The sequence below is a fragment of the Schistocerca gregaria genome, chromosome 4 (assembly GCF_023897955.1).
Source record: "Schistocerca gregaria isolate iqSchGreg1 chromosome 4, iqSchGreg1.2, whole genome shotgun sequence".
Taxonomy (NCBI): Eukaryota; Metazoa; Arthropoda; class Insecta; order Orthoptera; family Acrididae; genus Schistocerca; species Schistocerca gregaria.
This window is the reverse complement of record NC_064923.1, coordinates 202,855,221-202,882,797: the sequence shown is the minus strand read 5'-3', so window position 1 is coordinate 202,882,797 and position 27,577 is coordinate 202,855,221. Positions and strand designations below refer to the sequence as shown.

At 40.9% G+C, this 27,577-nt stretch overlaps 1 protein-coding gene across 1 annotated transcript in view; it reads left to right on the top strand.

Moving 5' to 3' along the window:
* Positions 1-25,827, top strand: part of LOC126267978 (serine protease 33-like) — a 143,389-nt gene extending 117,562 nt beyond the window's left edge. The window contains exons 5-6 of the mRNA XM_049973325.1: positions 10,427-10,481; positions 22,807-25,827. Of these exons, the coding sequence (XP_049829282.1) occupies positions 10,427-10,481; positions 22,807-22,985 (234 nt within the window). The 3' untranslated portion in view covers positions 22,986-25,827. The remainder of the gene's footprint in view (positions 1-10,426; positions 10,482-22,806) is intronic.
* The last annotated feature ends 1,750 nt before the right edge of the window (positions 25,828-27,577 follow it).

Genomic DNA, 27,577 nt, shown 5'->3' with positions numbered 1-27,577 from the left:
CTCTCGTTTTCTCAAGGAAAGTGCGAAGTGGCTATGTTGAAGAGCTTTCTAACTTGCAGTATGCTTAAGACAGGACACAAAATAAATGATTTGTGCTAAATTTCTATTCATTGCCTCTCAAATGGCGCGTTATAATAAAGTCCCTAACGGTTCCATACGAACGACTTCTCTAGGATGAGAACTAACAAGCTTAAATCTTTTGGCACAGATGCGCAGATTCCTCTGGTACTTGCACAGACTGTGCATACGCTCCAGATTCCTGACGCCAAACTACCATTACTTTTATTTACCTATTCTCATTGTTAGCCAGATTACAGCTATAACCCAGACTTCATTGCAGCCAGTGTCTCTTATTATCGCCTCGCTAGACAGCCAGGTGAGTGGTAGTTAACGTATATGTGTGGAAAAGATCATGGCCTGAAAAGTTGGAGGAGGTCTCACCACTAGGAACTACAATGTTACAATCTTCACAGTTCGCTCCTGTAGAAATGATCTCAGAGATGACGGTGTACGAAATGCTTTAGAGACACGATAGAACATTAGGAAACGTGACTGAAATTGCATCTGAGAAGTATTTTCCACTTTCGAGACTCAGTGGAAGTAAATGATAACATGGACACCAAAGTTCAAAAACTCTTCACCACAACATAGCAGGCCATAGTACCAGTCGTAAGACAGGCGGCTGGAGACCGCAAATACCATGGGACGAAAGTTTCCACAGACTGAGATCAGAAGTTTGAAGGACAAAAATGATCCACCAGAGAGGTCGCAAAGCGGAAGAAACAGCTCGCAAACTGGACAATTTAGAGGCCATCTGCAACAACAAGAATAGAGTCCTGGAACAGTTTGCAGCTCAGAAGCTACATTTTGACCCAGGACGTACAAAATCATCTGTCAAAAGATAAAATCTCCGAAAATGTTATTAACTCTAAAACGAGCAGACGAAAGCATGACAGAAAACTTGAGGCAGTTTGCACAGTTACTAATGAACGCTCTTTGCAGACGACATGAAGAAGACGAAGTTGAAGAGGACAGAGAACTGAGGAAAAAAATGTAAAGGAATACGATGGAGTCGAGATAATTTACCTATTTTGAGAAGAGGCGGTGAGGAAATAAATCCTGAAATTGAAAAGAAATAAATCACCTGGTCCTGATGGCTGAAGTTCTACACGCCTTTCATATGCACATATATTATGTGAGCAGAATTATCCGGACACTTGCCTGAAATTGGAATACAAGTTTGTGGCGCCCTCCATCGATAATGCTAGAATTCAGTATGTGGCCTTGACAGCTCACATTCTCGCAGGCATAAGCTCAAACAATTGCTAAAAGGTTTCGTAGGGAATGGCAGCCTATTCATCACGAAGTGCTGCACTGAGGAGAGTTATCGACGTCGATCGGTGAGGCCTGGCACGAAGTTGGCGTTCCAAAACATCCAAGAGGTGTTCCATAGGATTCAGTTCAGGACTCTGTGTAGGCCAGTCCATTACAGGGATGTTATTGTCGTGTAACCACTCCGCCACAGGCCGTGCATTGTGAACAGGTGGTCGATCGCGTTGAAACATGCAATCGCCAGCCCCGAATTGCTCTTCAACAGTGGAAAGCAAGAAGGTGCTTAAAATATTAGTGTAGGCCTGTGTTGTGATAGTGCCACGCAAAACAAGAACGGGTGCAAGCCCCTCCAATGTAAAACACGACCGCACCATAACACCACCGTCTCCGAATTTTACTGTCGGCAATACACACGTTGACAGATTACGTTCACCGGGCATTCGCCATACCCACACCATGCCATCGGATCGCCACATTGTGTACCGTGATTCGTCACTCCACACACCGTTTTTGCACTTGAACAGTGGCTCCTTACACCAAGCGAGGTGTCTTTTGGCATTTACCGGCGTGATGTATGGTTTATGAGCAGCCGCTCGACCATGAAATCCAAGTTTTCTCACCTCCCACCTAACTGTCATAGTACTTGCAGTGCATCCCGATGCAGTTTGTAATTCCTGTGTGATGGTCTGGATAGTTATCTGCATATTACACAGTACGATCCTCTTCAATTGTCGGCTGTCTCTGTCAGTCAACAGACGATGTCGGTCTGTATGCTTTTGTGCTGTATGTGACCCTTCACGTTTACACTTCACTATCACATCGGAAACAGTGGACCATGGGATGTTTGTGTGTGTGAAGTACAGACGTATGACACAAGTGACACACAATCACCTGACCACGTTCGAAGTTCGTGGAGCGCCCCATTCTGCTCTCTCACGATGGTAATAACTACTGAGGTCGCTTATATGGAGTATCTGGCAGTAGGTGACAGCACAATACACCTAATATGAAATAGTGTAAGTTTATTTCTGTGCTATCTCAACAATGCGTGTTTGTTGCAGGAGAAGAAACCAGACATATGTAAGAAATCAGATGTGATTATGCTGATAAACTGTGAAGACATGGATCCCCTAGCTACGAAGAGCTACCCACCAATTATTCCTCTCAATGAATTAGGGAACGTGCTACAGAAGTTGCTATGTGGTGGACTAAAGGAGAAATGGCTTCATGGAATCAAGTAAAAAAATATGGATTTTTAAATGAGACGGCAGAAAACGATGTAAATGAAGGGATAAGATTTGCAAAAAAAGATCGTCATAAATGTGTTGTAGCCATAATGATGGGCGTCGACTGCGCGTTCGATCACTTACGGCTGTCAGAAATTTTTAATTGCGTAGTCGAGCCCGAGCGTGAGAAAGCACAGCGCCACACTTTTTCACCATTACACAGAAAGGTTGTACGCACCTTTGAGCCAAATTTCAGACTTAACCGTCGCAATGTGTTGGAATTAATGGGGTTTCGAAGAAGTTATACTTTAACTCTATTGCGCAGCGCAAATCTCACAACAGAAGAAAATCAATCGCAGTGAAACTGACTGTTAAAACTGCCCTCAGTGATCAGAATTTTGTACAAAAATTAGCCAATGATGATATATACATGTGAGAGGTTATTTATTTATTGGAGCACTGTCAAGATAAGATATGACTTTCAATGGAACAACATTCACTCGTAATAAACAACGTCAGTCTGTATGGATACACAAAACCAACTATATTTCAAAAAGAATATTATGCACGCTGTGTAGCACTGGCACCATTTGAATACGTTCTGAAATAACTCGACCTTGGCATCTATTGCAGGATGAAATTGAACATTTCTTGATAATGTCAGCTCTTGACAATATTTACTCAGTATCAAAAAACAATGGCTCTGAGCACTATGGGACTTAACATCTGTGGTCATCAGTCCCCTAGAACTTAGAACTACTTAAACCTAACTAACCTAAGGACAGCACACACATCCATGCCCGAGGCAGGATTCGAACCTGCGACCGTAGCAGTCGCGCAGTTCCGGACTCAGCGCCTGAACCGCTAGACCACCGCGGCCGGCTACTCAGTATCAATTCGTTCTTTACTAATCACAATTAGTTAACTGCGTATTCGTGGCATTAATAACTAACAAGTTCAAGATGCATATAAAAAACTGCGTTCCATAATTACGACTAATTTGACGATATTGACTGGGGCACATACGGGAGCGAAAGCTTATCTAAAACTAGTGTACAAACGATACTGCAGTTGTAAGAGTCGGAGGACATGAGAGAGAGACAGTAGCTGAGGAGGGAATGAGACGGAGGTACAGTCTGGCCCCATGTCATTCAGCCTTAAACTGAACACACAAATTTCGTTGTCGATGTCTACGTATTTATGATGTCAGCAAAGGAGACAAGTTGAATTGAACGGAATGAATAGTGTCATTGAAAGATAGTATATGCAGAAGGTCAAAAAAACTAATTTACAAGAACTAGAATACATTCGAATCAAATCAGATAAATCTAAAGAAAATAGATTAGGAAATGAAAAAACACAAGCAGTTGTAGAATTTTCCTGTTTGGGGAGCATCAGCTGACGATTTCAAATCCAGAGATGACATAAAATTCAGACTGGCGATAACGATAAGTTTTTCTGAAAACGAGAAATAATATGATGTTGAATATAATTTCAAGTGTTAGGAATGTTTTTTCTGAGCGTGTCTGGAATATAGTCTTGTACATGAGTATGATGAACTGATGAACCGTACAGACAAGTGCAGTAGAATTTCTTGAAACATGGTACGATAGGAGAATGCTGAAGATTAGGTGGACAGACCAAATGACTAATGAAGAGTTACTGAAGCGAGATGGAGAGAAAAGAAATTTGTGAAATTTACGGCAAAATTGCACTATAGAAGGGATTGGTTAATAGGAACCATTAAGAAAAATTTGGTTTTAGAAGGAAGTGTTTCGGGAGATGGAGGGGGATATTGTCGTGGATGAGCAAGTGTTAACTAAAGTACGCAGGTTTCGGAAGTGGTAGGTTGTAGTAGTTACACTATTGGCCATTAAAATTGCTTTACCACGAAGATGACGTGCTACAGACGTGAAATTTAACCGACAGGAAGAAGATGCTGTGATATGCAAATGATTAGCTTTTCAGAGCATTCACACAAGGTTGGCGCCGGTGGCGACACCTACAACGTGCTGACATGAGGAAAGTTTAGAACCGATTTCTCATACACAAACAGCAGTTGACCGGCGTTGCCTGGTGAAACGTTGTTGTGATGCCTCGTTTAAGGAGAAGAAATGCGTACCATCACATTTCTGGCTTTGATCAAGGTCGGATTGTAGCCTATCGCGATTGCCGTTTATTGTATCGCGACATTCCTACTCGCTTTGGTTGAGATCCAATGACTGTGAGGAGAATATGGAATTGGTGGGTTAAGGAGGGTAATACGGAACGACGTGCTGGATCCCAACGGAGTCGTATCACTAGCAGACGAGATGACAGGCTTATCCGCATGGCTGTAACGGATCGCGCAGCCACGTCTCGATCCCTGAGTCAACAGATGGGGACGTTTGCAAGACAACAACCATCTGCACGAACAGTTCGACGAAGTTTGCAGCAGCATGGACTATCAGCTCGGAGACAATGGCTGCGATTACCCTTGACGCTGCATCACAGACAGGAGCGCCTGCGATGGTGTAGTCAACGACGAACCTGGGTTCACGAATGGCAAAACGTCATTTTTTCGGATGAATCCAGGTTCTGTTTACAGCATCATGATGGTCGCATCCGTGTTTGGCGACATCGCGGTGAACGCACATTGCAACTGTGTATTCGTCTTCGCCATACTGGCGTATCACCGGGCCTGATGGTATGGGGTGCCATTGGTTACACGTTTCGTATATCTCTTGTTCGCATTGACGGCACTTTGAACAGTGGATGTTACATTTCAGATGTGTTACGACCCGTGGCTCTACCCTTCATTCGATTCCTGCGAAACCCTACATTTTAGCAGGATAATGCACGACTGCATGTTGCAGGTCCTGTACGAGCCTTTATGGATACAGAAAATGTTCGAGTGCTGCCCTGGCCAGCACATTCGCCAGATCTCTCACCAATTGAAAACGTCTGGTCGATGGTGGCCGAGCAACTGGCTCGTCACTATACGGCAGTCACTACTCTTAATGAACTGTGGTATCGTGTTGAAGCTGCATGGGCAGCTGTACCTGTACACGCCATCCAAGCTCTGTCTGACTCAATGCCCAGGCATATCAAGGCCGTTAACACGGCCAGAGGTGGTTGTTTTGGGTACTGATTTCTCAGGATCTATGCACCCAAATTGCGTGAAAATGTAATCAGATGTCAGTTCTAGTATAATATATTTGTCCAATGAATACCTGTTTATCATCTGCATTTCTTCTTGGTGTAGAAATTTTAATGGCCAGTAGTGCATGTAGAGATGGAGAGGCTTGCACAGATTAGACTAACGTGGAGAGCTGCATCAAAACAGTCCTCGGAGGGGAGACTACGGCACCAATAACTGCGACTTCCACAAATTAACGTTACTTCGAACACTTAAGAGACGAGATTCACTTTATTTGTCTAGTGATTAACATGTATTTAACGAGTATATGGTGAATATTGTGAACTAAGACTGTACTGAACTGAACTAGATTCCTATCTTTGACTTCGCGTGTGTCTGTGTTGTAATCCTGAACAATGTAAATGGTGTAATTACGGAAGCGCTGTCTGATAAGAACGAGTCACCAAAATTATCTCAAAGTGTATAACTGCATCTGAATTGATTTTTAGCAAAATAATCAGAAAACCTAAAACTGTATGCTAAAGTATCTGTCCAGTGAAACTATATTATGCAGTTTACTGAACAGTTCTATAATGTATGACGTCACAGTGCTAGGCTCCCATATCCAATAAACAAAGCTAAAACAATAAAAATGTGCTACATAAAACTACGAACCGAATTTTGAGAAAATAACAGAGCCATTCGACAACCACTGTAAGAACGTCTTTATCTTTCAAAAATCTACCCGCCCCCCTCCATCACCAGGTCTTCTTTCTCGACTGCCTGCGGTCCATGTCGCTGGCCCTCCTTCACGATCATCACCACCCACGTATGTGCGCCCTTGGTCAAACTGTTAACACCATTTCACTACGATTGTACACCACACTATATTTGGTCCATACACCGCCAGAACTTCGCAGTGAATCTGTGTGCAATTTAGGCATTCTGCACTTAGTAATCGTATTTCAGCTTTCGAGTCTGTTTCTAGCTGCAGGACGCACTGTGAGGCACCGGTTAGCCATGCCACAGCACTCTCTGTCTGCAGGAGACCGGGATCGCATTCTCTCTTCTCACTATGCTCCACTCTAATTGCGTAATGTCTTTAGCATGGAACGACATGTCTACCTCACTTTTTGAAGTCCTATATATGTGCCAAAGAAATTGAGATCTCTCTTTAGGAAGGAAATGATAAGTCGGATGTAGGTGTTGGATAAATGAGATGCCAGCTGGAAAGGACAGTATGGACTGGAGTCTTCATTTGGAACCGGTGGTGGTGGTGGTGGTTAGTGTTTAACGTCCCGTCGACAACGAGGTCATTAGAGACGGAGCGCAAGCTCGGGTTAGGGAAGGATTGGGAAGGAAATCGGCCGTGCCCTTGCAAAGGAACCATCCCGGCATTTGCCTGAAACGATTTAGGGAAATCACGGAAAACCTAAATCAGGATGGCCGGAGACGGGATTGAACCGTCGTCCTCCCGAATGCGAGTCCAGTGTGCTAACCACTGCGCCACCTCGCTCGGTCTTTCTTCATTTGGAACCATTTGGGCAGGACTTATTTCATGGATTACTTCATGGTGTGTGAGCGGGAGACGATTTCAGTTACGCTGTCAAACAACATAGTATGTTTGCAGATGGAGGAAAGGTCGAACTCTTTGATAAAGCGCATTCCGGAGGACGACTATTCAAACCCGTCTCCGGCCACCTTGATTTAGGTTTTCCGTGATTTCCCTAAATAGTTTCAGGCAAATGTCGTAATGGTTCCTTTGAAACGGCACGACCGATTTCCTTCCCAGTCTTTCCGTAATCCGAGTTTGTGCTCCGTCTCTAACAACCTCGTTGTCGACGGGACGTTAAACACTAATCTCCTTCTCCTCTTTGATAAAGGCGCGGCAGCAAGACTGTGTGACCATGAATGGGAGAGATGAGAGGTTGTTGGAACCCAAGGAGTTTGAAGGAGGTGTAGGAGAGGTGAAGGTGCCCCAGATGTTTGATGCATAGAAAAGGAAACGTAATGAGCTGCACGATCGCAGAAGGTAGTCAGATACGGAATTTAATAAAATTTGGCACAATCGCAGGAGGTAGTGTATACTAGACAAACAATCGCGCACTAATGACCACGACAAACAAGTCCTCAGTAACACGAAGATTTTTTTCTGTCTGCATTTACAGTTTAACGTCTGCGCACAAAAGGTATTAAATTTTATACAAAAAACCATTACAGATAGGAAATCTTGCTGTTAATGTTATGTAAACAATGAGACCCGTGTTCATTGATTGGTTCTTGATAGTGAAGTACTGTGTATGTCAATGGAATCAGAGCAATATGAGCGATCGACATGGGGACGTGACAGAAAGACAACCGGCCGGAGTGGCCGAGCGGTTCTAGGCGCTCAGTCCGGAACCGCGCTACTGCTACGGTCGCAGGTTCGAATCCTGCCTCGGACATGGATGTGTGTGATGTCCTTAGGTTAGTTAGGTTTAAGTAGTTCTAAATTCTAGCTGACTGATGACCGCAGATGTTAAGTCCCATATTGCTCAGAGCCATTTTTATTCATTTATTTATTTATTTATTTGTTTTTTTACAGAACGACAGATTGGGGCTGTCGTGTTTGGACGTTCCCTTGACCATGCTACGAATGAAATTTCTCGTTTTGTTGTCGTATTAGTGCGGTCTAAGGTGTATCACTCGGAGCCACATAACAAAGGTCACGAAAGGCCTCATATTTCAATTAAAATAGTATTCTGATTCACGTTTCAGCGACTCACGTGACAGAGGCCACAAGCCAGCCAATCGCAGTTCTTTCTCAAGCGCCACACACTCGCTTTCTTGCCTTCTCTTGCAGTTACGTGCAATTGATTGCTCCTTACCGGCAGCGATGTCTCTCACCAATGCAAGCTGTCAGTCACAAACTTACTTTATTCGAGGTGTAACCGACAGGGACCAGGGCCGAGTCTCACTCCTTGCCAGTGACCATGGGTTTAAATCCGACACTAATTGGAAATGGTGTCAGTTTTGTCCTCTTAATGACCATTTCTTACGGTCACTTTCGTCCGCGTTGTGACTTAACAGATAATGTTTTTCCTCTTTCCCTGCGCGCAGTATGTATCTTCGATATGGTGCCTTTTAAAGCACCAAATACTTCGACTGCCCTGGTACGGGAGCACTGACCATACTAGCACTAACAATATGCCCACGTTCTGATTCACTTGGCTCCAACATAATACACTCATAACTATAGACAACTCTTCTGACCAAGACTGACGCAACATATGGGGGACATTGTACAGGTGCCGTATGAGGTCAAATACAACAGCGCAAACTGCAGGCTTGCCTAGCGTCTGCATTTGTGATCAAGTATACATTTCTCGAGGTGTTCCCACATTTTTATCCAATTTCTGTAGTTCCGTTTGTCATGCCTGGGTTGCTGAGCAGTTTTGCTGAAGTGGGGCCATGGACCCCTCTCTGCTTTCGTTGGCTAGAGCCGGCACCTGACCTGGCTGAGGGCGAAGACTGCCATGACGCCACTGCCGTCCCCATAAGGAAGTTGAGCGCTATATTTGTGCCTTCCTATACGGACATCTAAGGACGGGACGTTGTGGCACTGCCTGATCGGTGGGAGGGAGTCGGTTGCTTGGTCTCAAAATTTTTCATGCATCCAATCGAACGAGTGACCCTGACACCTTGCTTGGCACAAGGAGGTTGGCCAGTGTACCACTGCTCCAGACCAGTAACAATTTCTTATTTGTTAACGTGTGTTTTGTACATAAAGAGTGGAAGAAGCAATATTCTGGTTCGTCACATTTGCAGTAGCAGTTAGGTGCGCGCTCTAAGTGGAGTTTCATTTTTATCGAAGTTGGGAGTTGAGAGCGGGGCAAGAAGTGTTTCTGGGCTACTCCTCTCCCAGGCGCTGTCCGGTGCTGATTGGCGCATGCTGCTTTTTGGGGAATTGTACGTGTCGCAACCTTGGTAGTGTGGTCTATATTCTGAGCGATCTGTCCAGATGAGGAAATGTTTCTGCGTTTTCTACATACAGACATCCATGCATTGATACTCCTCCCCCACCGCCCAATAGTGTAAGCTTCATTATGTGTAATTTCTACTGAGATTCTAGAGAACTTTGCTCTCCATAAATTTTACGTGTTTTGTGTGTATTATAGGGAGCAAATAAAAATCTGTTATACTCAGACTTGACTTAAATTTGAAGGCCCTTCAATTATCCTACAACTTCCCATGTTTAGGCGATTCGCAAATAACCAGTATACGCTGTTGTATACTTAAGTTGTTGTTCTCATTGCAACAGTGTCTCCGTTGTGTACAGTGACCAAACGCAACCAACTGCTGTTCGAAGTTAAAGACAGACCCAGATATAGTTTCAAACTTTCAGAGCACTATTGAGCACATTAATGACTTTAAAGTTCTTTAAGGTCTTATTAATAATTTGAATATTTTTTGCTTAATTCAGTTATATGGTTCAGTCAAACACCTTTATATTTATAGTAACGTTTATCGTTTTCAGGATGTTAATCTGGAGACGCACTATCTTTCGTGTGTTAGTGCGCTGTTTTATTTGGCCTGCATCCCAACTAATCAAGAGATCGGTGTACATAAAAAGCGCCTCAGATAGTTTTTTGTTCATTTGTTTTCTCATAGCGATATCAGCCAGTATTGGACATTCACGTTAAATATTCGTCTACCAAATAAAAAAATTCGAAACTTGCGTTTACCGACGGTTCATTCTCTTAATTTTCAGGGAGACAGCGGTGGTGCGATGATGACCAAGGTTGGCCGCCAGTACGTCGCCACAGGTAAGCAATTTAGCTCATGTTAGCTCCGCTGTCTGGATGGCGTAGTTCCTCAGTTGGAATCATTTTACATTTCAGCATTCGCAGTGAACAATATTAGAGAGAACTAATATACAAGCCACCAATATTGTCATGAAGCCTGTTCTTCACTGATCTCATCCAACAAATACTGTCTCGTTGGTGGTGCACAATGTGCTTCATTTCGTTATAAAGACACCAGCTTCCGCGAACTATTCCTGTCACCAGCTTCTGTCTTAAGTGAAATGTTCACTTGACTCGTTGATTTGATAGCGCTGCTGGCACCAACAAATGTCGGTAAGTTATGCAGAGAGATTTAAATTCTCATATTCATTTAAAAATAGTTCAGCGGTGGTTAGGGACCACTATCACCTCTCCAAGTCAACACAGACCTTTGCACTGCCCTTCTCATTACAGGAGTGCAAATACAGTGCTCATGTGTTGTTCACTTTTCCAGGTAAACCGAGTTCTGTCGCAACTCGTCGTCTCCAGTGTACTATGTATCACGAGTCCTGGGGTCTCACCTTCATATACTTAGGCTTTAGTTACACCATCTCTTGAAAACAGATGAGCTCTGGTCCTGTTAAGCGTAAAAATTTATACAACATGGTGATATAATGTGCTGCAATGCAGCCACACATTTTAAAAACTATGAAAGGAAAGAAAATTTCCTACTGTTTCCAGCAGTGGTTACATACTTTTTACGTACGGTACAGCATGTGTAAACAGATTTACAAAAAATTTATACTATTGACAAAGTATCTTAACCTAAACATGTTGCGCGCATATATATATATATATATATATATATATATATATATATATATATATATATATATATATATATATATATATATATATATATGGCAAGGGGGCTTAATTAAAAAGAAAAGACTAATATTAATGAATAAATGCAATAATTTTACTAGCTGTGTGTCCGGATACGAAGTCTCGTAACCGGTTGGCCCTGACTAGCATTAGCACGCCATCTGACTGCATAAAATAAAAATAAAGAATGACAAGGTATTTCCATTAACACAATTGATTAATTAAGTCCCCTGCAACTATAAAAGCTACGAAACAACAAAGCACAATGTAACTGTTCTGTGTGTGGTAGTGTGACTCAACGTTCATGAATCTAGCTCGATTCTTTCTCAATACGACAAAATATTTTTAAACACCATTTACAATGGACTAATGGAAAAACCAGAAATACTATAACTGCACATAGAAACCAGAATTACAAGTCTAATAAATGAACACGAGCCAGATGCTTTGTTGATTGTACCTGTGAGCAAAAGGGATTGTTATTAAAGAAAACTGTAATACTTTTTTTTCTCATTACATATTGACGAAAATATTCCATTACACCAGCATCATAAATCAAAAGCCCATCTCCTTTCTCACATATATTCTGACAATTGCATATTCTTCCATTATACATTACATCAACCAAACAGTACGACAATTCAGTCAACACTCAGATCGTCTACTCTCTCGCCCAACAGAACAACGACTGCTCTCGACATCCTCTGAACTACTACTGCGCCCAGTGGAGCCGGCGGAATAATTATCTTTGGAATCAGTGTATATATATAATGTCTCCCCTAAGAGACGTTAGGCGCATTTTTCTCTAGAGTTTGGCAAATATCTACAGTTTCCTTTTTGCAATATGCAGGTCGAGTCAGCCCAAACAAATACTGCTCACACGTTTTTCATTTGACTCCCAGAGTCGACGGAAAGTGTCGGTTTGTTTCTCGTTACAAACAAAAAGATTTTTGAAGCGCAGTTTTACGAGCCCATTCCGTAGAGTGGTCAGAAACTAGTTTAGTGCGATGTTCGTGTTATCGCGGTATATTAATAGGGACAATAGGACACGAAAGAATACCCGGTACTCCAGCAGCGACAGTACTACCCTAGCCCGCGCTGATTACTAGCGGCATACAGCGGCGCTGCAAAGTCGTTCCTTTAATACATAAAACAAAATTCGCATTAAACTAATTCGGAAGCGCTCTGACGAATGGGCACGTAAAATTCCTCTTTAAAAATATTTTTTTGTAGTAGGAAACAAACCGACGCTTTTCGTAGACACTGGGCATCACATGAAAAATGTGATGAACAGTATTTGTTTGGGTTGACTCGAGCTACATATTGCAAAAACTAAATTGCAAATCAATGCCAAAAAGCTCAGACTGTCGACTCTTAGGTGGAACACCTAAATACCTCAAAAACGACGCATCGTACCAAAGAAATGTTTTAGGTGAAAAGCTAATATTAGTAAACAGGACATGTATCTATTCTACAAATGGCCACCTTCCAACTATCCCTCCTGTGTGGGGTCAGCTTCGTATTTTCAAATGGGAACCACCGATTTTCCTCGCATATTCGTATTCTACGCCAAGAAATACATACGGTGTACTCAAGCCCTTGTTTCCTACTCGTAGTAGATGGCGCTGTAATCGACGAATCTTATTTGTATGCCCGTTTCAATTAAGAACAGACGCATTTGATTTTACATTTCATTTACGATGTGCAAGAAGATGAAAGTCTAATAGTCACGGGGATTGGAATGCTGTTGTTGGGGAAAGAGTAGACGAAAGGCTTACCGGAGAATATGGTTTTGGCAGTAGGAATGAGAGAGGAGGAAGACTAATTGAGTTCAGTAGTAAATTTCAGCTAGTAACAGCGAATGACAAGGGGAGGAGGCATGACAGCATCATGCATTGTGGTGTCCGCTGGGTTATTCAGTGGTGTGGTAGTTAACTAATTTGTAAATGGAAATGATAATCTTATTTCATTACATTGAGTAATTACTAAATAATGTTTCTCCCGGCTAAAGATTTCATCAAGTTGCTAAAGAACTCCAAGTTAACGTCGTGTTAAAGTGTTGTCTGTAAGTTGTGTAAGTGTCACTAAATCACAGTTCATACAACAGATTCCTTACAACTATTGATTAAGATGGAAGCCGTTATCTTCAGCAAAATTATCATTAAAACCACCGAATATCAGCCGCGCACAACGCTGACGTATGTTACCTGAAACAATATTCTTCGCAACTCGTGCGTAATTAATTTCGGCTCCATACATCAGCTAGAAAATTTTCTTATAAGAACCGTGCTATGAGCACTGTTTTTAAAGAACTAATCTGATTCGAATTATTTTCATTAAAATGAGTTCGGAACCACCGGTGCACATTTATTTTTGCACATTTGTATTACGTTCGGCATTTATGTCTGCAGAGTTGCGTAATTTGAATTTGCCGCTGAGATAATTGTTAAGATGGTGGCAGACAATTGATACAGACTTTCTATTGTTAGACCAAATAAGTATGTATTTGAAATGATTATGAAACTCTATAAACTATACTTTCATATTGTGCACTATTTAGACCTCATCAAGCAAATTCCTTACATTTTATGCAACAACACTCAAGTGTTTATCAAGTTATTTATCCCTTTTAGAGTAAAAATACATTTATTATGGGGATTCTCTACTCCATGTTCAAATAATTCAACAACATTACAGTGTAATACTTGACATAAAAGCTTATAAACTAATAAGTACATAACATTATCAAATTATTACTGCTAATAATTTTACCATAAACATTATATTTACAGTTATGGGGTAGTGCACTTGCACTTCTGATTAGCCCTTTGTATATTCACTTCGTTTTTCTTAGTCCAGGGGCCGAGTAAGATGCTATGCAATAGGTCTTGTGCGGATATACTTTCATATTATACTGATAATCTTTTGTGATTCCAGGGCGTTCAGTGAATATTTCGAGGTATCCGGATAATAATTCTGTTAATTGTCTAGCTTTTGAAGCATTAATGCAAGTTGCCTCCTGTACTTTCTCTTTTATTGTTGTGACGATGTCACTCATGTTGCTGGGTGCATCGTTATTTCGATTTTTGTGACACATCTGTGGGTGCTTATGATCCAACACTAACAACTTCTGTTTGCTGACAGAAAGATTCATTTTTCTCATCAGCGGAAGGGTCGCACCGAACTCCCGATTCAGCATTAATGTTATGGGTCGCTGTTGGTACTAAAGGTGCACATGTCCCACGGGCGAGATCAATTACAGCTACCCTTTCCCGCAGGAACTCTGGACCCAGAAGCACCGGTACTGACAAGTTATCCATTAGCAGGAACGTGAATAATAAGCGATCATTTCCCAAGGAAACTTCCACCTGTGCCTGGTATTTTATACACTGTGCCTTTTTTCCCAATGCCCCTATAACCTTACAATTTGCAACCGGCAAAATCGGCAATCTCCTTATCTCCGATACCTTCTTGAAAAACTGCGTGTTCATAACTGATACATTCACACCTGTGTCAAGTGGAATAGTAGTTGTTACACAATTTACAGCTCCGGTGACACTTGCTTGGATATTTTCCCTTTGTGGCTTATCAGAGACAGCAGGTTCCTGATATAGCTCATCTTCGATCCTGTTGCCATCCTGATACCGTATCATGTTTATTTTTTGTTCCGTCGACCGATTGCCTTCATTGTTGGCCTCGGTCACCTGGCGAAGGCCTACAGGGACCGAAATTAGCTTGTTGGCTCCTTAATATTTTGTTTTGGTTCTGAAGGTACCTCCACTATTTTAACATTTTGTGAGTTTTCAGTCGGAGGAGGCATGCTTGGATCCCACCACGCTGGATATTGATTGCTTGGTATAGGTATGGCCTGTACATAATTCATTGGCTGATCTGAATTGATAGAATTTTGCTGCGACTGCTAATGTCTTGGCCCTGGCTGTCGCCAATATTCACTGTCACCCCGAATATTTTTAGGCTTGTCTTTATATGGACTGTCTGACCTGTTGTCATTTCGTCTCTTTCGGATACTATTGTTACTGTTTGGGTTTTCATTGTGGTACGGCCTCTGATTACCATTCGGTTGTTGGTGTTCTTCGGCCTTTTGATAATTACTGTTATTATTATTAGGACAACCAAAATTTTGGTTGTATGGATTCCTACTACTATTATTATTATTGTATTTTCCCGTTACTATAAGCTTTACTTTTATTTTTCTTGGGATTACCTTCGCCATTATTTCCATTATTTTCATTCCATGAATTTTTTCTATTAGGACTATTATTATTGCCTATCAAGTCAGAATTTTTTCTGGCGTCTTCTTGCACTAGATCCAGAGAATCAATTACAACAGAAATTCTTTCAGATCGGTGTCTGTAACATTAAATAATTTTTCTCTAATATGTATGGGTAATCTAGCTTTTAACACTCGCAATTAAGTCTCTGGTGGTTACTGGCTCATCCCATTACCGGGTCATGTTATTTAAAAGTACTTTCTTAAGGAACCTGACTTCTGATTGTACATTTCTGCATTGTAAACAATTTTACGGAGTCGCTCTTGAGTAGACGCTGACCAGAATTGATCAAGGAACGCCTTCTCAAACTCGTGGAAAGTCTTGCAAGTTTCTGCTGCATTTAATACCGAGAGCGACGCATCACCAGAAATATGTGAAACCACAAACTGTATTTTCTGTTCTTCCGACCATGATTTTGGAAGAACACTTTTCAAGGTTCGAATGAAAACTATTGGATGTATGTTTGTCTTGCTTTCTTCGTTAAATATTTGAAACTGTCTAAGCTTAATCAGGCTCTCTTCATGCATCAAAGTAGATAAGTGCATGGAATTGCTATCATTCGCAGGTGGTGTGGTTGCTTTATTACAAGTACATTCTATTCCCCTATTATTGTTCCTTAGTGTCACATATTGCTCTGGTAATATAGGTTGATTACCAAAATTTGGCTTCCTTGTGGTGCATTAAAATTCGCCGTTAGATTATCTGCGATCTTTTGCCTGTCGGTACCAGTGTTGTCATTACTGCATACTGTCAGACTTTCAAAGTTTTGATTTTCAGAGCTCAGCACCCTGACTACTTCTGTTTCGACTTGCTTTCGGATTTCCGAGGGAATGTTCTCCTGCAATGTTTCCACAGCTGTAGCCGAGGCTTTGAATTGGTTCTCTAGTCTATCTACTTCAGTTTGAAGACTATTGACCTTAACTGGAATGTTTGTTAACGGTTCAATAGTGGTTTTTCCTGCATCGATCTCCTGCTTAAAATGGGTAGTAATAGCATTATCACGATCGACCAACACTTGATTTATTCTACGGACAATTTCTTTATCTCTTTCCAGAAAAATATTGTTTATATTTTCCATAAATTTCTTTTCCTTTTCTTCGTCACTGAGCTCCTGTTGCTGTTTTTCTATAAGCTTTTCCTGTCTACGTTTTTCCTTTTCCTGCTGACGTCGTCTTTCACATTCCTGCTCTTTAATAGCAAACTTTTCAAAAAATGCTGTTAGCATATCCTGTATCGACATAGCTTGAGCATTGCTAACTTCTGACTCTTGCTCAGAACAAATATTATTAATTCCTAACTGGTTGAATGCAGGAGTGTCAGTTTGTTTTGGCAGCTTCTCAGTTTTACTATCACTCGGGACATTAGTTACTAAATTATCATTCATAATTACATTTTCTAATAATTCGACAGAAATATGGGTAGATTGTTCTAACTGAGACTCTGATGTTATCTCTGCATCAGTACGCTCATTCGATTTATTTTTCTTTTGTTGAACCATTCTATCACCAATATAGCACAACAAATATATAAATCACTGACAAGCACCAATTGACAGAAAATAATCTTATAACTAAAACATATACACAAATAACACTTAACAATATTATTCTCGCAGCCAGAATATTCAATTGTTATTACTTATTGCTGGAGGTACTGGTTTTAATTTTTGAAGGGCACACGAAGCGAATGTTGTATGTGTGCTGCTGATCAGATACTGAATATGCACATCTGACCCTACCTAAATTGATTGACAGTTGTGGACTGTACTGCTAATGTGAAGTTACTCGTGTGTCTCAGGATGTTAATGCTCATGAAACAACTAAATAATTTATGATTAATAGTTTGTTTTGGTACTCTGTACCTGTAATAGATCACAATTTCAATTATTAAAATGAATAAGTGTGCATTGGTGGCAGCACGTTGGGCGCCATTGTGGCGTTCGCTGTGTTATTCAGTGGTTTGTTATTTAACCAATTTGTAAATGAAAATGATAATCTTATTTTATTACATTGAGTAATTACTAAATAATTTTTCTCCCTGCTAAAGATTTGATCAAGAACTCCAAGTTAACGTCGTGTTAAAGTGTTGTCTGTAAGTTGTGTGTCACTAAATCACAGTTCGTACAACAGATTCCTTACAACTATTGATTAAGATGGAAGCAGTTATCTTCAGCAAAATGATCATTAAAACCACCGAATATCAGCCGTGCACAACGCTGACGTATGTTACCAGAAACAATATTCTTCGCAACTCGTGCGTAATTAATTTCGGCTCCATACATCAGCTAGAAAATTTTCTTATAAGGACCGTGCTATGAGCACTGTTTTTAAAGAACCAATCTGATTCGAATTATTTTCATTAAAATGAGTTCGGAACCACCGGTGCACATTTATTTTTGCACATTTGTATTACGTTCGGCATTTATGTCTGCAGAGTTGCGTAATTTGAATTTTCCGCTGAGATAATTGTTAAGATGGCGGCAGACAATTGATACAGACTTTCTATTGTTAGACCAAATAAGTAAGTATTTGAAATAATTATTAAACTCTATAAACTATACTTTCATATTGTGCACTATTCAGACCCCATCAAGCAAACATTTGATTTGTTTCTAAGGAAAACACAGACAAAAACGCGATACAGATCGCTATCATCAATGGCTGCGCTCGTTGCAGCGGAAAGAAATAATTAACACAGATAATGCTTACTGAGAGAGGAATTAAAGTTACAAATAATTATTCACTCATACTTATGATAATAATGATTCTCAAGTAATAACTAACTAACAATTACAATTTCTTAACAGACCTCAGTTTGATATGCGTCCGCATCTTACAAAAGCCAACCAACAAAAGGTAAAAACAAAGGAAGACAAACGAAGATCGTAAAAGGAATTTACAATTATCATTGTCTTTGTATTATACACATCGCTATGTCCAATTACATAATAGAATATTTTATAAATAATTAATTTTTATAAGTTTTCACTGTTTTTTCATACGTTGAATACATAATGTTTATAACTGTTAGAGGCATAATTTCCTCTCGTCGCACTGTAGCCAAAAATTTATCTCGTGGATGTTACAGCATGTAGATATTGGAAAATTCCAGTTAGATTACTTAATAGTCAGACAGAGGTTCCAAAACCAGATATTGGATTGTAAGCCGTACCCAGAGATACATATACACTCATATCACAATTTAGTAATGGTGAAGAGTAGACTGAAGTTTAAGAAACTAGTCAGGAAAAATTAATGTGCGAAGTAGTGAGATGCGGAAATATTATGGAAAGAAGAATTATGCTTGAAGATCTCTGAGGCTATAGATACTGCGATACTGAGTAACTCAGTAGGCACTTCAGTTGAAAGAGAATGGACATTTCTAAAATGGGCAATCACAGAAGTTGGAAAGAAAAACATAGGTACAAGAAAGGTAACTGCGAAGAAACCATGGAGAACAGAAGAAATATTTCAGCTGATAGACGAAAGAAGGAAGTCAAAAATATTCAGGGAAATTAAGGAGTACAGAAATACATATCACTTAGAAATGAAACAAAAAGAAAGTGCAGGGAATCTAAGGCAAAATGGGTGCATGAAAAACACGAAGAAATGGAAGAGTTGAAAGAGTACATTGAGAGTCTCTATGAGGAGAAGGACGAATTTGATGATGTAATAGGCGAAGACGAGGAGCTGTCGGAGAAGAGATAGGGGAGGCAGTAGTAGAAACCGAATTCAGAATCTTTGGAAGACTTAGAAACATATAACGCAGAAAAGTTTGATGACATTCCACTGGGACTGATGACCCTGTAGGTTGGTCCCTTTAGACCCCAAACCAACCAACAATCCATCGGAATTGCTACATTCATTGGGGGAAATGACAACAATACGACTATTCACGTTGGTGTGTAGAAAGTATGAGATTGGCGATATAGCACCGCACTTTCGGAAAAACATCATCCACACAATTCCGAAAATAGCAAGAGACAGCAAGGGCGAGAATAATCGCACTATCAGCTTAACAACTCATGCATCCAAGTTGCTGAGAAGAACAATATACAGAATAATGGAGAAGAAACTTAAGGAGTATGTTACAAACAACCAGTTTGGCTTTAGGGAAGATAAAGGCACAAGAGAGTCAGTTCTGAAGTTGCAGTTAATAAGCAAGACTGGAGAAAAATCAAGATACATTCATGTGATCCGTCGGCCTGGAAAAAGCGTTCGCAGTGTCTAATTGTGTGAGATGTTCGAATTCTGAGAAAACAGGAATAAACTATAAGGAAAGACGGGTAATATGTAATATTACAAGAACAGGGAGGAGGGGAGGAGACAATAAGACTGGAAGACCAATAACAAAGAGCTCGGAGTAAAAAGAGTGTAAGACAGGGATGTCGTCTTTCGCCCCTACTGCACACCGAAGAAGCAATGACGAAAATAAAAGAAAGATTCCAGAGTGGGAAACAAATTGAAGGTGAAAGCATATCACTTTTAAGATTTGCTGATGACATTGGTATATTTTGTGAAAGTGAAGATGGATCATGGGATCTGTTGAATGAAATGACGAGTCTACTAGGTACAGGTTTGGATTGAGAGTAAACCGAAGAGAGACGAAAGTAATGAGAAGTGTCAGCTACGAGAACAGCGAGAAACTTAACAGCAGAATTGTTGATCACAAAGTAGACGAAGTTAAGGAATTCTGCTACCTAGACAGAAAAATAACCCATGGCGGACGGATCAAGGAGAACAATAACAGCAGATTAACACTGGCAAAAAGGGCGTTCCTGGCCAAGAGAAATCTACCAGTGCCAAAATGGGTCTTAATTTGAGGAAGAAATTTCTGTGAAAGTATGTTTTCAGCACTGAATGGCAATGAGACTTGGACTGTGGGAAAATCGAAAGAACAGAAGAGAACCGAAGCATTTGATTTGTTGTGCTACAAAAAATGTCGAAAATTAGGAGAACTGATAAGGTAAGCAATGAGGAGGTTCTCCACAGGCTCTGGGAGGAAAGGAATATGTGGAAAAGAGTGACAAAAAGAAGCGGCAGCGTGATAGTAGATGTGTTCAGACATCAGGGAATAACTTCCTTGGTACTAGAGGGACTGTGTAAAAACTGTGAAGAAAGAAAGAGACTGGGATGTTCCAAGCAAATAACTGAGGAGTTACGTTGGGAGTGTAACTCTTAGATGAGTTGTAGAGAGAAATTTATGGAATTCGTGCTGGATCTCATCAAACCAGTCAAAAGACAAGACTGATATGATTTGTGGCGCTGCCTTTCGATTCCTGACACCACTAGCTCGATCTGTAGTGTGATGTTCCTCTGGTTTGAGGCGACTAAGCTAGATTGAGGAAGGGTAAACCTACGTTTCTAGCATTTGTAGACTTAGAGAAAGCTTTTGACAATGTTGACTGGAATACTCTCTTTCAAGTTCTGAAGATGGCAGAGGTAAAATACAGGAAGCGAAAGGGTATTTACAATTTGTACAGAAACCAGATGGCAGTTATGAGAGTCGAGGTGCATGAAAGGGAAGCAGTGGTTGGGAAGGGAGTGAGACAGGGTTGTAGTCTCTCCCCGATGTTATTCAATCTGTATATTGAGCAAGCAGTGAAGGAAACAAAAGAAAAATTCGGAGTAGGTATTAAAATCCATGGAGAAGAAATAAAAACTTTGAGGTTCGCCGATGACATTGTAATTCTGTCAGAGACAGCAAAGGACTTGGAAGAGCAGTTGAACGGAATGGAGGTTAAAAATCGTAGAGGGAGACCAAGATATGAATACACTAAGCAGATTCAGAAGGATGTAGGTTGCAGTAGGTACTGGGAGATGAAGAAGCTTGCACAGGATAGAGTAGCATGGAGAGCTGCATCAAACCAGTCTCAGGACTGAAGACCACAACAACAACAACAACAAGCTCTTTGCTCGAGATTGTTAGGGGGCGGGGCGTGTTGTGGCGTGGCGAGTTGGGGAGTGGCAACGGAGCAAGGAGGTAGGTGAAAGAGGTCCTCCCTGGGAGTAAGGCGAACACTTGCGCAAGCGTCTTAGGCACGGAGTCCGTCGAGTGGTTGCTGGGCATATTTGTGACCCGATTTGAATCCGTGGCTCCAACCCTCTCATCGGTGTGCCACGCCCCACAGCTGTCTGCCCAGGCTACGCACGAAGACGGCACTCGAAGTCAGCCACGGATTCAAATCAGCCCACAAATATGCCCAGCAATCGCTCGCCGGACTCCGTACTCAACACGTTTGTCCTAGTGCTCTCCTCGCTCTGTTACCACTCCCCAACTCGCCAAGCCACAACACGTCCAGTCCCCCAACAACAACTCCGAGCATAGATCTTAGTGGCCTCAAAGCAGAGGGAGATCACACGACAGATCGAGCAAGTGGCACCAGGAATTCGAATGGCGACGCCAGCAACCTCGCCACTGTTCAACTTCGCCCCCTTAAACCAATGGATACCGGTCCATCCTACAGGAAAAGAAAGGGGATGTTAATTAAAGGGCTTAAATTTATTAAGGACCCTACCAGTGGCCAGATGCCTGACAAGCAAGTTAATAGGACCCACAATTTCGATGCTAGAGCATGGGCCTATGGAACGAGTAGTGAATTTCCCTTCACTGTTCTAGCGACCTTCCTATTTTCACAATGTCGTTCAAGATGTTGAAAGATAATCCATGAATTATTTTCACGTTTTCCACAAACGCCTTGATGACGATACGCCGTTCATCGAGCAAAGTGCCTCCAGTTTTCTCATGCTTCTCGGTTCTTTAGAGAGACGAGGCCTGCCACTTCGTCCTTCAGGCTTGTTTAATTACAGTCGCTGCCTTTGTGCCATATAAGCACAGTGCCGCATGATGGTACACTGTCGCTTTACACGTCTACCAACTCAACAGGGGATGTTCCTGCGTTGTTCCCCTTCTAACGTAGAAAAGGAGTTATCGCACGACACTCCACTTCATCAGTGGCCTTTGCCATTTTGTTTTGTCTACTCTAGCGGCGTGGTGCGGTACTATGGCGCTGGGATTTCAAAGTGTATCACTGACGCAGACATGTGACTGCAAGTAAACAAAAATTAATTAAGTAATTTTATTTCTCCGACGTGAGAAAGCTTCATGACTACAATTCATAGCTGGCATGCAGGTGTCACTTTTCTCTACATTCTCTAGCAGAATTTTCTTGAGATTTCCTCTTGTTGCAGGCATTGTGTCGTACGGCTACGGCTGTGGGCAGCGTAACATGCCCGGCGTGTACACGAACGTGTCGTACTACAAGGACTGGATTGTGAAGCACATGGGCGCCGGCTACCAACAGCGTCTGCGCGGCTCCGCTAGGCGACTTGACCAGAGAAGGGGCGGCGCCGTCGGCAACGTCGACTGAACCTCGTTCCACGGCGGTCACCAGTGCTGCCCGAAGACGCGCCTTCAAGCTAATCCTCGTAACCACTCACCACGTGACCGTCTCCCGATGTCATTACTTTCAAATTATCTGGGCTTCCATAGCCGCGATTAAATACATAATGAATGTGCCTCCCAAATTCAAATGAACGTTCTATCGCTGTTCCTTCGTTTGAGTTCCTCTGTACGTAGATAATGAGATGCTTTTGACGCTTATTAACGCCATTCCGTGTTTCCGGTGTTTCAGTAAATAGGACTTGGTTCCACACAAATTAAATTAAATAGTAGGTTTCACGTAGGCCCGAGAAATACATTTTTTTAAAGAAATATATTGTAGTCTTCTTTTGAAAAACCAGTTTATTAGCCAAGATATCTATGTTGACACAATTACTGTAGTAGTAGTTTCGCCATATCTGTTGCCTTCCTAGTTCTATAAAAAAAGAAAATATGTCGACGTTGTAATTTACAGTATGCACTATACATCTCGTGGTACCTCTCAGTACCAAACCCTGACAGTTGCAGTGGACTGGACACGGCAGCTTCTCGGGCCGACCTCAACCAATAGCGTAAGGCGATTTTGTAAACGTCTCTATGGCAACGCCTCAGTGTTGTCACAGTTCTGTAGGTGGCTAATGTTTGCGACTGCAGCCGTTAGCACTTCGCAGTTGAGCTGTGAGCTGTGAGCTGTCAGGGATCTTCTTATGCCATCTCGACTACAGCTTCCATTATACTCCAAATCCAGTCGTCAGTTTCTCTGTCACAGTCAACACGGCTTTAGACTACAAAGCGGCAAGATGTGCCATGTACCTGTCTTGTTGGTGCCACGCACACTCAATATTGTACATACTTTATGACGGAACACCTGGCATGTCATATCTAGCGCCTCGACATTTTTACGGTATGCTTTTACTTTAAAAATTTTGCTTGTTAGAGTTAACCATTATTTTACGATGACTTTGGATTGTATCCGTCCATATGAGCAGAATTTTATTAGAGTTTTTATTTTACAGGACATTGTTATTTCTCACTTGTCAGAGTGGTGTAAGGATTGTATGATGTAACTACCAGTGTCTGCATTCATGGTTATGGAATTTTTCGCATAGAACCATTGCGATGCCCTACTACATTTTTTATTTTTTGAGTGTAACCCTGTATTCTCGACAAAATGTTCAAATGTGTGTGAATTCCTAAGGGACAAAACTGCTGAGATCATCGGTTCCTAGACTTACATATTCACTTTTTATAGATCTGAGGATGGCAATGCATCTTGCCAAAATTAGTAATCCAGTATTGATATTAACATAGCGATCCTGCCACATAAATTTGTTTTCAAAAGAAGACTACAATACAAAATTCTAGGTCGCCACCTGAGCTGAATGACAATGTCAAGTAAACGCCAAAAAAATTTTGTTCACTTGAAATAAAAAATTCACAAAAGCTATTCTGCATTACATTACTAATTATTTTTATTTGGCCTCCACAGTTTGTACTCTATTTAGACATACAAAACACATGGTTGCGTGGAACACGTAATTTTACAGAGAAAATAAATCCATATTTAGAGAATTTAAAGCTCAGCCGCCACAATTCTTTTTTCCAAAACAATATTTTAACAAATAACATGACAAGTAGACATTATTGTATTATCAATTGGCACTATTTCTTAAATTTAATCGTAAGCGATAAATATTGTTTTCTTTCTACAATAATTTTTATACAGTCTGATGCAGGTTGTCTAACTGTGTATATAATTATAATGCAACTATGAAAATATTTAACTTCTGCGATATATCGTGACTGATTATTAAATAAAATTGTTAGTGAAAGCGACTACCTTTGCTCCACAATACTTTAACTTTTCGTTACATTGTTCACTAGTTGGCATAAAATAGCAATATAAATATTCTTCAACTAACTTCGTGCAACAAAAGTTCTGTCCTTTGTGAATAGCACAGCAAAAGATTTTATCACTTTAGTTCAATAAATTACCGCTGAAATCTCATTCTGTCAATATGAATCCAAAGTGAATGCCTTTCCTTTTCATGAATGTGATTTCATATGTTCAGCGATACGGTGTTGCATCAGAGCTGAAATGGGCTAATCTATGATTATAAGTTAGCAAAAACTTTCACTTTTTATTCAGGGTTCTGCGTCGTTAAATTGGTTCAAATGGCTCTGAGCACTATGGCTGGCCTCTGCGTCGTGACTATAAATAGCAGGGAGCTACGTTGAGGATGAACAGGCTGTAAAGTAGTTGCCCTTATGAAATCAAATTACGTAATTAAGTGATTTACTCAAAAAGAAGATCGTGGTGCAGATTTTATTTAATCCTTCACCCTTCACACGTCCTCACAATGTACATAGACAAGTATTTAATGATGAAAACTAGCGTTCTGGGTAATGGAAGAAAAACACAGAACACGTACCCGAAACTTAATACCGTATACCATGAGAATTAGCCGTTGATGATCATTAACATTTTAAGTGCCGATAAACGTTCAAAACTCGTCGGCTTTCACACGTAATTCTCTCAATTACAGAACTGTTAAGAAGGCTTCCAATAATAGTATATTATTGCGTTCAATCTGTCCATAAAACCTCAGATCGTAGCAATCCCAATTCATTACAATTCTCTTCGTCTTAATATTAAAGTTAAAAAGAATAGGAGTTTTCCATTTACCACAGAGCGCAACGCCCTATTGCAATGGACTGTGGCATGTTTCTAGTGGATATGTACAGAGTATCATTACGTAAAGTTAAATGTTCTCACATTTTCAACGAAATTCATAGATTATTTACGCACACAACAAAACATAAAATTAAAAATAGTGGCAAAAGAGGTCTCCGAAAAAGTGATAGCGAAATACGAGTACTGTTAAAATCTAAAGATTTTCCCTATGCTCTTAATGAAATCAACATTACTTTACCACCTCCAATGTCTTTAGTAACCAAAAGAGATGAAGCTACTTGAGGAAGGTGATAACCTGCACTCATCAAAAACGACAAAAATTCAAATCGTTCATAGGAAAATTTGGGAGACTAAAACAATATGTGGTTTACATCAGCTTCTGACTCAGGATAACAAACACTAACAGGGACATCGCACATGTTGATCCTGTACAGATGTGGAGAAAAGCAGGCCTGGTTAAAGCGAAGTGGAATGATGGTGGATCTCGCCGATCGGTCCAAACGTGTCCTCGTAAACCACAGTATTGCAGTAATTTGAGTTTGTAATGTCACATTATGATATCTCTCGTTTGTTGTGACATCCACCACATCTCTTGCCATTGCTAATTCGCATGGCTCTTGACTTCTCACAAGAAGTTTGTACATGGAAATTTCAAAACGAGAACAGTTCCTGTAGATAGAACTTGCTTCACTAAGACATTAGCGTCGTCTTTATGGCCGATGCTTGCGTGGGAATTCTCCCACAGTACATTTCTGCCCTCTCCATGTACAGCGAACATATCTCAGTACCAGATCCAAAATACAACAGCTGGTTGTTTTATTCCATCTCCGATATTGAATATTTTTAAGAACGTTCTGGGAGTTGGATAGCATTAATATCTTTAAGAAGGAGTTGAAGAGGCTAACCTGATTGGTTTAAAACTTTCCACGGGCTCTGCTTTAAAAATTGAAGTACATTTAGGTTTACAGGCTTGGATCTGGAGACGCAGAGAATCACTTCCGATGCACTATTGTAGAATTTCGGATCCATTGGAATATACAGGGTGTTACAAAATGATAATGACAACCTTCGAGGGATTATGAAGTATATCTTGAGAAATGAATTCAGGATAAGCATCCATGTCCGAAGACCTTATTCAGTGATGCTGCGGAGCATCAAAGATACAGGTGCCACGCCTGCTGCTAGACCACCCCTTCGGCAGAAAATGTGACTTTCTACCCTGACAGGCCATAAGCGCAGCGTATCGCAATACTGTTCGTTATTCAGTGTGCGACGGGTCAGGCTCTTATCGCGCAGTTTCCTTTCCCTGAAAGAAAATCCACCTACCTCGTTTCTTAGGTAGTTGCTGCACTCGCCTCTCCTGATAGCAGCTACTGGAAAAATTGCAGAAAAGCAGTGTTGAAGAAACTGCAATTTAATAGCCGCTCACCGGAGGCCGCGATACATGTTTGCTGAAATACAATCTATGAGCAATCTTCCTAAATAAATTGAGTTATTGGAATGGTAGTAATTGTTTACTCAAACGAGAACGCGAAGTTGGTAATTCTATTTAAGCTCTTTATTATCTTTAAGCCTGATCATCAGCCCGCTAATCTACGTTTGAAGAAAGTTCAGTTCACAATTCTATCCACACTCAAACCCCGCCAGAATTAGCTTTCAAAGTTACGGAATTTACTTAACTGCAACACAGACGATTTTCTAACATACACGTTTGCAGTCGATGTTCAATAATAGTTCGTTTTTTAACGTTAATGCTCGCCATAAGCACTTAGTAAAAGTTTACGAAGTACCGCCCCGCTTTTAATTATTAAAGTTACTCGCGTCTTTCGCGGAACGAAAAGTCACAACTCGCTCACACTCACCCTACGCGTTACTGGACTCTTCCA